This window comes from Artemia franciscana, chromosome 3 (assembly GCF_032884065.1).
Source record: "Artemia franciscana chromosome 3, ASM3288406v1, whole genome shotgun sequence".
NCBI classification, from domain to species: domain Eukaryota; kingdom Metazoa; phylum Arthropoda; class Branchiopoda; order Anostraca; family Artemiidae; genus Artemia; species Artemia franciscana.
In genome coordinates this window covers 48,346,501-48,359,703 of record NC_088865.1, presented here as the reverse complement: position 1 = coordinate 48,359,703, position 13,203 = coordinate 48,346,501, and the positions used below count along the sequence as shown (strand labels likewise).

Sequence of the window (13,203 nt, the reverse complement as noted above, 5' to 3'; positions counted from 1 at the left end):
TCCAAATTTTTGGTCACTTAAAAAGGGCACTAGAACTTTTCATTTCCGTTAGAATGAGCCCTCTCGCGACATCCTAGGACCACTTGGTCGATAAGATGACCCCTGGGAAAAAAACAAAAAAAAAACAAACAAATAAATAAACACGCACCTGTGATTTGTCTTCTGGCAAAAAATACAAAATTCCACATTTTTTAGATAGGAGCTTGAAATTTTTGTTATAGAGTTCTCTGATATACCGAATGCGATAGTGTGATTTTCGTTAAGATTCTGTGACTTTTAATGGATGTTTCCCCCTTTTTTCCAAAATAGGGCAAATTTTCTCAGGCTCGTAACTTTTGATGACAAAGACTAAATTAATTGAAACTTAATATTTAGAATCAGCGTAAAAATTCGAATCTTTTGATGTATCTTTTAGCATCAAAATTCCGTTTTTTAGAGTTTCGTTTACTATTGAGCCGGGTCGCCCCTTACTACAGTTCCTTACCACGAAGTGTTTGAAAAGAAAATAATTCGGTATTTCGGGGCTTCTGACATTATTACTCCTTTGCGGAAGTTAGGCTCAAAATTGAAAAAGGATTATATTTTTTCTCTGGGCCCCTTCCACCTCTTAGTTCGTTTATTTTCCCGTTAGTTTTCACCTGTTTTCGCTTTATAGTTGTGTTATCTCTTAGCAGTTCTTTCGTTAGTTGAGTTATGGTTGTGGTATACATGTTTTATCGCTCGTATAGTTGTGTTATTTTCAAATTATATTCCATAATAGAGAGGATCCGAACACCCAGCATTGTATATTAAGCTCTTAATTTGACATTTTTTTCTAACGTGACCAGATTCGTCCTGCGCCCTTTTCATTGAATTTTTTTCCCCCATGGCATATTTCTCCAAGGAAAGATCCTCCCACATAGCCCCCTCCCTCAACCCTACCCCCAAAACCAAAAAAATCCCCCTGAAAACGTCTGTACACTTTCCAATAACCATTATTATATGTAAACACTGGTTGAAGTTTGTAACTTGCAACCCCTCCCCCAGGGGCTGTGGGGGAGCAAGTCATCCCCAAAAACATAGTTATTATGATTTTCGACTATGCTAAACAAAATGGCTATCTCAAAATTTTGATCTGTTGACTTTGGGAAAAAAATGAGCGTGGGAGGGGGCCTAGATGCCCTCCAATTTTTTTGGTCACATAAAAAGGGCACTAGAACTTTTCATTTCCGTTAGTATGAGCCCTCTTGCGACATTCTAGGACCACTTGGTCGATACGATGACCCCTGGGGAAAAAAAAAAAACAAAAAAAAAACAAACAAATAAACACGCACCCGTGATTTGTCTTCGGGCAAAAAATGCAAAATTCCACATTTTTGTAGATAGGAGCTTGAAACCTCTACAGTAGGGTTCTCTGATACGCTGAATCTGATGGTGTCATTTTCGTTAAGATCCTACGACTTTTAGGGGGTGTTTCCCCCTATTTTCCTAAATAAGGCAAATTTTCTCAGGCTCGTAACTTTTGATGGCTAAGACTAAACTTGATGAAACTTATATATTTAAAATCAGCATTAAAATGCGATTCTTTTGATGTAGCTATTGATATCAAAATTCAATTTTTTAGAGTTTTGGTTACTATTGAGCCGGATCGCTCCTTACTACAGTTCGTTACCACGAACTGTTTGATAAACTAGGAATAGGTTTTTCAGTCATAAAACACCCGTCAAAACATACCAATCCCAGTAGAATTATCCATAATCAGACCACACTGGATTGCTGTGTCATTTACTAGTCTATAATCTCATTGAGGAGCTTCAGCTGAAAGTAAGGAGCAACATTAATACTTAGAACGAACAGAAAGTATTCGTATATGAGGGGGATAGCCCCCTCCTCATCACTTCGCTCTTCACGCTAAAGTTTTTCGGCACTTCGAAAAAACTTACTTATTGTTCTAATTAAACGACCCTTGTGTTACAGGAGTCGTTTTAAAAGCAGTGGGACAAAACTCAAATTTTACCATAAAGACCGAGGTGTGGAGGAGGGGGCGACCCCGCTCATATGCTTAATAATTTCTGCTCGTTTTAAGTTTTAATATTGTTGTATACTTTCAGTTGAAAAAACTTGTTTTTTAAAATTTAATTTATGATCACTTTTTTAATAAAGTCAGGATACCTAAAACAAATTGAAACCTAAAAAGAACACAAATTATTACGTATCTGAGGGAAGCTCCCCCTCCTCAACACCTCGCTCTTTACGCTAGTTTGACTTTTTGTTCAAATAATTTACGAATGACTTCTGAAACACAAGGCCGTTTATTTAGAAATAACAAGTTTTTTTATTAAATATTATAAAAAAACTTTAGCGTAAAGAGTGAAGTATTAAAAACTTCAGTGATTAATTTTACATATGTAAAGGGGACAGCCCCCTTCAAATATGTAAAAATTTCTTTTCCATTTACCTTCTAATGTTGCTCCATACATAAAAATTTCTACAAGGAAAGATCATCCCACATATCCTCTTACCAGAAAAATCTCCTCTCCCGAAAAATATCTGTATAATTTATAATAACCAATACAATATGTAAACAATGGGCAAAGTTCACAGCTTGCAGCCCTTCCCCGGAGAAATGGGAGGGACGAGTCATGCTCAACGACATAGTTATTAGATCTTTCGACTAAGCTGAACAAAATGGCTATCTCAGAATTTTCATCGAGCGACACTGGGTGAAAAAAAGCGTGGGAGGTGGGCAGGCTGCCCTCCAATATTTTGGTCATTCAAATAGATCACACAACTTTTGATTACTGGCCAAATGATCCCTCTCCTGATTTTTTAGAATCACTTGTTTAATAAGATTACCCTTGGAACTTGAAACTCTCCTACAGCAGGGTCTCTGATATGCAGAATCTGATGGGTTGAGTTTTATTAAGATCACTATTCAGTGATTTTCGGGATGTTTCCCCCGTTTTTCATAAATTGGGCAAATTTCATAAATTGGGCAAGTTTTGATGTGTTACATTAAATTTGATGAATTTGATATATCAGGAATAAGTATCAAAATTCCATTCTTCTCATGTATTCATTGTTATCAAGACACTGTTTCGCAAAGTTTTGGTTACTATTGGGTCACATCGCTTCCTTCTTAAAGTTCATAGCCACGAAGTGTTTGATTTTCTGGAAAACTGTTCAAGGAGTTTAGCTTTTAAATAAGCCGCATCAAATACCTGTTTACAATCTGTAAAACTAAGAATTCAAGAGGTCTGACAGTTCAGAACCTTTTCAATAATTCTTAAGTGAAAATTCAGTCAATTTACATTTTCCTTTTCCTGATAGCATAGCTCCTTCTCTCAAACCGTTATCTGCTGCTTCTTCTAATACGTATCACCACGCAAATGCAATCAAGCTGTTCTTGTATTAAATATAAAAAAAACAAGTTTTTTTTACGGCAAGTAAGGAGCTACATTAAAACTTAAAACGAACAGAAATTATTCCGTATATGAAAGGGGTTTTCCCCTCTTCAACCCCTCACTCTTTACGCTAAGGTTTTTATTGTTTTAAAAAGTAGAGTTGTGACAAAGAGTCAAACTTTAGCGTAAAGAGTGGGGAGTTGAAGAGGAGAAAACCCCTTTCATATACGGAATAATTTCTGTTCGTTTTAAGTTTTAATGTCACTCCTTACTTGCAGTAAAAAAAAGCTTGAACGTTTCTGAACGTTTTGGAATTAATGTATTTTTGATTTTGGCTCACCGCATATGAATAATTAAAATGAAATTTGCCAATTATTTTTTTTTGGCTAAATGGCTTTCTCATAGTTTTGATCAGAAGGTTTTAATAAAAAAAGGGGTGGGAAGGAGGCCTAGTTGCCCTTCAATTTTTGGCTACTTAAAAATGCAACTAAAACTTTTTATGTTTTTTACAAACGTTTTAATTAGTAATAAATATACGTAACTTACGAAATAACTTACGTAACGGACTTCTATATTTGTATATTTTTATGACGTATATGAGGGGGTTCGCCCTTCGTCAATACCTCGTTTTTTACACTAAAGCGTGAATTGTGTCCCAATTCTTGAAGAATGACCCCTGAATCCTAAAGGCCGTAGAATAAATAGTTAAAATTACTAAAAATGCTTTAGCGTAAAGAGCGGGGTATTGTGGAGGAGACGAACTTCCTTACATACGCAATATTTTCTCTTCGTTTTAATATTTAATGCTGCTCTTTACTTCCAGCTGAAAAAACTTTTTTTTAATTTATTTTCTCATTGTTTTTTTTTTTAATAATGCTAGAAAATCCTGCGCTCCTTCATGAAAATTCTCTTTCCTCATGATAAATTCATCCATGGAAAGATACTCCCACGTGACCCCCTCCTCCCGACCCACCCCTAACCCAACGTAAAACCCGCCCCCTCCTCCCTTGGAAACGTCAGCATACTTCCCAATAAACCATTACTATATGTAAACAATGGTCAATGGGTTTTCTGATAATACTGGTAAATCCAGCAACCCCTTCATGGAAATTTTCTTCCCCCGATAAATTCCTCCTTGTAAAAATCCTCCCACGTAACCCTCTACACCTTCCCACCGGAAAAATCCCCCTGAAAATGTCTCTATATACTTCCCAATAAACAATACTATATGTAAAAAATGAGCAAAGTTCATAACTTTCAGACCCTCTCCCAGGAACTGTGGGGGATTAAGTCGTCCGCAAAGACATATTTACTAGATTTTCGACTATGCTGAACAAACTGGCTATCTCAAAATTTTGATCCAGTGACTTAGAACTTTTAATTTCCGTTATAATGAGCCCTCTCATGACGGTCTAGAACAACTGGGTCTATACGAAAAAAAAACAACGAAAATGCAAACCAATAAACACGCAACCGTGATCTGTTTCTTCTGGCCAAAAATACAAAATTCCACATTTTTGTAGATAGGAGTTTGAAACTTCAACAGTATGGTTCTCTGATACGCTGAATTTGATGGTGTGATTTTCGTTAGTATTCTATGATTTTTAGGGGGTATTTCCCCCTATTTTCTGAAACAAGGCAAATTTTTTCAGTCTCTTAACTTTTGATGGGTAAGTCTATACTTGATGGAACTTATATATTTAAAATTATCATTAAAATAAGATTCTTTTGATGTAACTATTGGTATCAACATTCCGTTTCTTAGAGTTCTGGTTACTATTGAGCCGGGTCGCTCCTTACTACAGTTCATTACCACGAACTGTTTGACTACATTTACTACTATTCTCTTTATGTTTTACTTCTGTATTATATATTCCAAATTCTAGATTCTTCTTTCTACTACTTCATTCTATCTTCTATCTACTTCATTTTGTCTTTCTGCAATATTCTATCATATAAAGAGTTTGATCAGTTGTTTTATTTTTTACAAATCCTTTTCTAACTTTCTGTAGATTGAATAAAAGAAGATCCAATTTTAATTGGCTTAAGTAGTGAGATGTGGCTGAACAATTCAGAAAAACAAGCAAAGTTCAGAGTTTTACTAGAGCTTGTTACTCTTTTATGCTTGGCATGGAAGCTTGTGTGAGAGTCAGGGCTGGATTTAATGCTTCAACACTTTTAGGCCTAATCGTTTTTGCTGCTCCGTTTTCGTGAGATTTTTTAGAAAATCCCCAAAAATTTCGGGATAGTGGAAGCTCTGAACAGATCGCAACTGATGAGCCAGAAGTAATGAAAGAGAGAGGTGATAAAAAACTCTTAGCTATCATTCTTGGGGGATACCTGAAAGTTTATAAGTGGCCACATAATTCCTGTGTTGTTTTAAGATCACTTTTCGGTAAATAGGTAGCACATTCACTGATCACTTCTCTATGAGCTTGATACTTTGACGGTAAATCACATCAGTCTCGTTCTTGCTAAGAAACAAATCTCTCAGTGATAATTTACTCCGATCTTTTAAATTGTGCCCCCCTGGCCTGGGCTTATTCGGCCTTTGGATAAATTTGGACCTGATGACACTTCATTCATCAAAATACAATGTTTATTATTATATAGCCCTCTTTTGCCAGTAGCCCTCTTTCTTATGTCATTGAATGGAATTATTCTCCCTTATTATTTAACAGGACACGTTCCAAAGGATTTTGGTAGAAAATTTTGTTTCATTCGTTTTTTCATTTTTCAAATTTTGTTTGATTCGTTTTTCATCGAATTTTTTTTCCTGAAGAGGAAAACGGTTCCTCGTTAGTTTTATGCATTTCTCAGCAGAATACACTTTTTTGTTTTTAGTAGCCTTAAGGAAGTGAGTCATCTTTAGTACTTAAATACTTGCATCACAATTTTTAATTCTTATTTAGATTGAAAGTAAGGCTTTGTAAGCCAAAATACTACCAGCCTCCTTTGTTTTATTAGAGTGAAGTTAGAACGCCAGCTACAGTAAGTTCATACAGTAATTGCTATGAAATAGGTAGCGCTGAAACGTTTCATTCCCGATGACTTGGCTATTATTATATCAAGAAATTACCAATTTCAAAAAATTTGTAATGATGTTTGATGACATTCATACACTTTACATTCACAAACACTTAGTAACAAGTATATTTCTACCCAATATCTCCTGTAAAAAATCAACAGTACTTGAAAAGAGGCTTAAAAAGACTGATTATTTATTTAAATATTTATGCAAAACAAAATAAGAAAAGAATCAAAATTTTATTGATTCCAAATTTACTGTAATTATTATTATTTGTAAGGTATTATAGGGGTATTTGGATATAAGTAAGCTGCTTTAGCTTTCGTCCAGTTACAAATTTTCAGTAGCACGCTAATATTATTGGGGCGAAAATTCAGTATTTGTATCATGACTTACTTTGGTTTTAACTAGTATTTTTCTTGATTTGTCAAGTTACTATTGAGCTTCTGGCGAGTGTGCATGGATAGATAAACCGAAAAAAAACGTTTCGTTCCGTATAGAATATCCAGTGTATTTCAATGTACAGCCAGTCTTACTCCATGCCAATTTACATTAGTTCTGCCTTATGATGACGAACTATCATCAACAAGATTAATTAATTATTTTTATAAAGCTCTAAAAAAGTTATACCAGCCTTTCCTTTCACAGAGACTATCTGTCTTGGCTTTACTTTAAATAGCCATGGCTTGGTTCTCAACTCTTCCATCAAGCTGATCCAATTCAAAAATCAACTTGGCCATTATATAATAAAGTATGGCCAGCTTCTTTTAAGCTGTGTTCCAGGTCTGTTAGAAATATGAAAAAAAAAAACATCTGCTGCGCATAAGTTACGTTTTTAAAACCAAACCTAAGAACAACCTTTTAGAGCATGACTGTATTGACTATATTGATATAGTAAGTAAAAGCTATATTTTCCACTATTTATTGATGTATGTCCAAATCACTGATAGCTTTATAGTTACTTGGGAAATCAGGACAAAAAAACTCATAAGAACTTGTTGAAGTCAAAAAACAACGTCAAATTTTCACCAAAAATTATTTCATTTTCTTAGAGCTGCAAAGGCACAATTCTCCATGTTGAGTCCCGAAAATCGCAGTGGAATGATGCTGACAGTTGTGACATTCTGTTTAAGATGGATATCCCACGAGAAGGTCTGTTCAGTCTGCTATCAACTTTTAAGCAAGACAATAATATTTTTGATGTACAAGTTATCCGAGATCCCACAAACGTTAAAGGTATCTTTATAATTTATATTACGTATGCAAAGTTTCTCACTACTTACATATATATATATATATATATATATATATATATATATATATATATATATATATATATATATATATATATATATATTCAATTATTCATGTACGGAGAGCCAAAATCCAAACACGCATTAATTCAAAAACGTTCAGAAATTGAATAAAAAAAAGAAGTTTTTTTTGAACTGAAAGTAAGGAGAGCGACATTAAACCTTAAAACGAAGAAAAATTACTCCGTATATGAAAGGGACTGTACCCTCCTCAACGCCCCGCTCTTTACGCTAAAATTTTTTGCTGTTTTAAAAAGTAGAGTTGAGAAAAATAGTCAAACTTTAGCGTAAGGAACGGGGCGTTTATTTAATGTATATTTAGGAATATACAGTTATAACAGATGCAGCAACGAGCATAAGAACAAATTAAAACAAGATTGAAGAACAATTTTGAACTCTCCACAAAACTTCGTTAAATTTCTTTTTAAATGCCGGATGTTGGTCAGGTTCCTTAAGGTTTCAAACCAGTAGCTTGAACATTTATTATTCGTATAGATTTTGAGCGGTCGCAGGCTCCCAGTTGTTAGTTTTATTTTGTTTACGCTAAAATCTTGGCGATCCTAAGCAATATTCTTTCCTTGTGATTCTTTTTGTTGCACTTAAGAAAAATGAAAAAGAATTTGACTCTCAGTTATGGCTAACTTCCATATCCACTGTAAGCATATCATCAAACAAAGACTACTCGATTGGTTAAAGCTCTGCTTTGATTCGGTGCTCCACAAACATGACAAAAAGTTGACTGATCACTGAATTTATCATCAAACAGTTTTGTCAACACTGCGCAGAAAACTAGGTTTTCATTTGGCTCGTTCTTTTAGTATTTTATCACCAACGAGAACTGGTTTAAGAAGTGTGATATTGCCTATGCCTAAACGTAAATACTAAAGACAACTAAACGCCGAACCAAAACATCATACCATACCTGTAGATCATTATTCTAAAATATAGATTAGGTTTTCTTTTGTAAGTTGTTTTCTTTCCGCCTTCCTCTCTTTCCTCTTTTATTTCATTTTGTTTTTGCTTTTCATTTTGATACCAGTTTGTTTAACTCCTCTTTTATATGGATTATTTTGATGGATTTTGTCTTAACCCTTTGATGCCTGAAGGTTCCCTCAGGAACCATGAACTTTTTAATTTATTTTAATCCTGACAGTTTGACCTATTAACGTCAATCCGTTTGCCATTGTCTTAATCTGATCTACCTAGACAGGTTTGTATTTTTCTTAGTCCGTAATCTGTCACTCTTGTGTGAGGTAATGAAGTTTGAACCTGTGCCTTCTAACCTTGCTTGTTTTTCCTGAAAGGTGAGAATACTTTTTTTGTGAATAACTTTATTGTTTATTGTGCTAGAGTTTTCATTCCAAAAGTTTTAGAAAGGGGACGTTTTGTTTGTTCAGATGAGCTATCATACACTCCTATAGCTGGAAAACCAGAGGATAGAAACGACCCCCAACGTCGTGGTTCCTCTGGGAACCATCCGGCGGTAGCGAGACCAGATGAGACGGTAAGCCGTATACAGTGTGAGATGCCTAGATATCATGAAAACAGTTGCTTTTCACCATTGGAATCAAATTTTGAGAGCTCGACCATGTCTCGACCATGTTCTGTGGCTTCAAGGAACCATCCGGCATGCATAGCTCCAAATTTAATCGCTCGGAAGAGCCATCTAGACAAGAACTGGTGGAGTTGCCGTCGTCAATAACAATGTAGGGGAGACCGGGGTTGACCCGGACGCGATTTTTTGAAACGGCATATCTTCTAAGCCATTGACTTTTCTCCAGTTCTGACTTCACCATAAAATGCGTATCCGTTAGGACTACCTTCGAGATTTTTTTCAGATTTTTCTACAAAAAAGAAAAAAAGATTTTTATTTTTTTGAAATGTCCGAAACAACCCCTACCCACGGGGTTGGATCGGACGGCCCCAGTATTGGTTCGGACACCATGCTAAACCATTAGATTTCGACTTCTTTTTTTTCAAATATGCATAAAAGTATAAAAAGTAAAAAACAGTACTTCAGCTATATAAAATGACAAAAAAGCTTTAAAATAACACACCATTCACCAGAGTTGGTACGAGCTGAGATTTTACTCAAAGACCGCTTAGTATACCACTAAAATATATCCTAATGCGAACTGCTGTACTTACTTAGTAGAAATACTTATTTTCAAGCATTCATCCGTGTATTTTCTACCCTAAATACCAACCTTTTAGAGACGGGGTTGGTTCGGACAGATAAAAAAAATGTCCGAACCAACCCCCAATCGCCGTGTCCGGCCCAACCCCATGTGTCCTCGTGCGACGTCAAAGTGATTTGAAAAAACAATCAAATAGACGGCGCTCAATAAACTGCTCTAGAATCTTTCTATGTGAGCTACTTTTCTCCTGAAAAAATGTCATTGCAAATCCAGCAGCCTGGTCCACTCTATTAAACTCCAAACAGAGACCCTTGAAAAAAAATTCTTACCTAAAAAAACACTTTTTGCAAAATACAAACAAATGGCTGCGTGTATCTAGATTCAAACAGGCTTGATAATAGGGCAGTAGATGGTGCACCTTTCGTGATTTTTGAGAATTTTTACTAAACCGCTAGGTGTCCATACTTGACTGTCCAGATCAACCCCGTGTCCGGGTCAACCCCGGTCTCCCCTACTAGACTGTTACCAAATATATTTTTTACAGTGCAGAAATGGACCAGCCTTCTCCGAGTACATCAAGAACTGTGGAAGATGAGTATTCGGCTGTCCAGCGAAGACTTCGAACACGCCCCGTGTCATTAGCACAGGCTCTGAATTTTGTTCTTTGCCCGGAAGACAACTCCGACCTCGAAGATCTGTCTGATGAAGATGAGGACCCATCTGATCTTAGTTTTCTCCTTCCTGATCCTGATAATAACCCGCAGGAAGAAGAGATTGAAGAAGAAATAGCAAGCGGTCAAATTGAAGCTGACGACCACAACAGTGAGGATGACCATGAGGACGTCGAGATCGCCAGACAAAATGCCACGAGCTCAGGCACTGCTGCTTCGAAACTAAGCAAACGACGGGACCTTGCTTGGAGAAAAGTGGATTTCGTCCAGCCAGATGCTGCGTGGAAGGATCATCTTGTCGTCGACCAAGAAATGAGTGGCAAGACACCCCTGGAATTTGTCAGGCTGTTTTTTGACCAAGGCGTGGTCAACCATATACGTGACCAAACGAAAATTTACGCTCTTCAAAAAGATGCCAAAGAATTTGGAGTTTCATCTGCCGAGGTGGAATGCTTCTTAGGGATCCTTGCATTCACAAGAATAGTGAAAATGCCGTCATACCGCAGTTACTGGTCAAACGAAACGCGCTACCCTGTAATAGCTGATGCCATGTCGCGTGACAGATTCGAGCAGATCAAAAAGTATCTTCATTTCAACGACAATCTTACCCAGAAACCACGAGGAGACCCTGGGCACGACAAGATCCACAAAGTTCGTCCTCTGATAGAGATGATCAGAGATAACTTTATGAAGATACCCCCAGAAGAACACCAGGCAGTAGACGAGCAAATTGTGCCGACAAAACAGAGGATTTCGTTGAAGCAGTACAATCCCAAGAAACCGCATAAGTGGGGTTATAAGTTCATCTCAAGGGCTGGGGAGAGTGGTTTCGTTTACGACTTTGAAATGTATACGGGTAAGGGGTCGGTTGATGTCAGTGACCTGGGAGTTGGAGCTGATTTTGTCCTGTGGCTTGCAAGAGGAATACCCAAGCACAAAAATTACAGGCTATTCTTTGACAATTGGTTCTCCTCGTTAGACTTGGCACAAACAATAAGTGATCAGGGCATGCTTACACTGGCCACAGTGAGGGCAAACAGGTTGAAAGGCTGTGCTTTGGAATCCGACAGCAAATTGAAAGCCCGAGGAAGAGGCTCTTACGACTGGCGAGTGGAAACGCAGTCAAATGCCATTGTGGTGAAGTGGTATGACAATAAGCCAGTCCACTTGATTTCGACCTATGCCGCCCTAGACCCAGAAGATACGTGTAGGTGGTGGGATGGTAAACGAAAAGAGTATGCCGATGTCAAGCGACCATATTGTGTGAAGGAGTACAACCGCTTTATGGGTGGTGTAGATCTTGCCGACATGTTGTTGGAGCTTTACAGGATTGACTTCTAGTCACGGAGCAAATTGTACATGAGTATCTTCCTCTTCTTGTTTGACCTCTCCGTTGTGAATGGCTGGCTCTTATACCGCAGGTGTCTTGCTGCTGGGCAGAAACCAATGAACCTGCTACAGTTCAAGACAGATGTGGCACGTGCACTTCTATCTGGTGCATCTTTGGCAACACCAAAGAGAGGTAGACCTCTCAGTGACGCAGATACCAACTCTCAGAAAAAAAGAAATTATACTTGTTGCCCCCCAGATTCGACAAGACTCGATGGACAGGGGCACTTCCCGGCTTAGATAGACAGCAAACAGAGATGCAGAGTATGTGTACAAGCGCATTCCAAAGTGAAATGCGTAAAATGTGAAGTGTCCTTGTGTTTCACACCCAACAGGAATTGTTTTCTGACTTACCACAATATGTAGCCGATCAGATTGTTTTTGTGCCATGATTGCCGGATGGTTCCTGTGGGAACCATTTTTTTATTTCATCATTTTTATCAATAAATTTTTTTTCTTGCCATTTCTGTCGTGGAATAGGTCATAACAAAGCCTGGAAACGGCCGAAATATTTTTCCCATTCTTTTTTCATAATTCAGGCATCAAAGGGTTAAAGAGCATAGAAAAGGCAATGGGGGACCATGGAATCGAATGGAGAGGAAAAACTCTACTGGACTTAGATAAATGTGCTGATGGTTTAAGGACATTAGATGAAAGTTTGACCAAAATGAATGAGCTTTTAGATGTTTTGCGAGTTCAGGGTGCTAGAATAAGTTTGAAAATTAATGACAAGAAGACTAAGTCACTAAGGGTAGGAATAAGTGAAGACAAAAAGATGACGTTGGGTAACGAAAAGATTGATCAGGTGGGCAGCTTGACTTACCTTGGTAGTATTGTAAAAGTAGAATAGCCAAGGCTCAGGGTATTTTTTTTCACAATTAAAAAATGTTTGGAAGAACAGGAAGATAAATCTGCAAACCAAGATTAGAATACTGGAAGCTATAGTGATAACAGTGGTCAAATATGGCTCTGAAGCATGGGTGCCCCGAAAACCGAATGAATATTTACTAGATATTTCCCAGAGAAATTGACTGCGGATTGTTCGGGGTACCCAGCTGACTGACCGTATTTCAAACAGTAGGCTGTACGAAAAATGTAGTTAAATTTCGCTTTCTAGGGCTATAACGAAAGAACAGTTGAGAAGGGTAGGCCACGTTCTGCGGATGAAGGATGACAGACTGCCGAAGATTGTCTTTTTTGGTCAACCTTCTAGTGCTAAACGGAAAGCAGGTCGGCTTCTTCAGGGGTGGGAGGGTGTCATAAATAAAGATTTAAAGGAAA

At 37.3% G+C, this 13,203-nt stretch overlaps 1 protein-coding gene across 1 annotated transcript in view; it reads left to right on the top strand.

Moving 5' to 3' along the window:
- The window catches only part of LOC136025349 (tyrosine 3-monooxygenase-like), a 77,672-nt gene that overhangs the window by 30,277 nt on the left and 34,192 nt on the right, over positions 1-13,203 (top strand). The window contains exon 5 of the mRNA XM_065701281.1: positions 7,464-7,647. Within this exon, the coding sequence (XP_065557353.1) occupies positions 7,464-7,647 (184 nt within the window). The remainder of the gene's footprint in view (positions 1-7,463; positions 7,648-13,203) is intronic.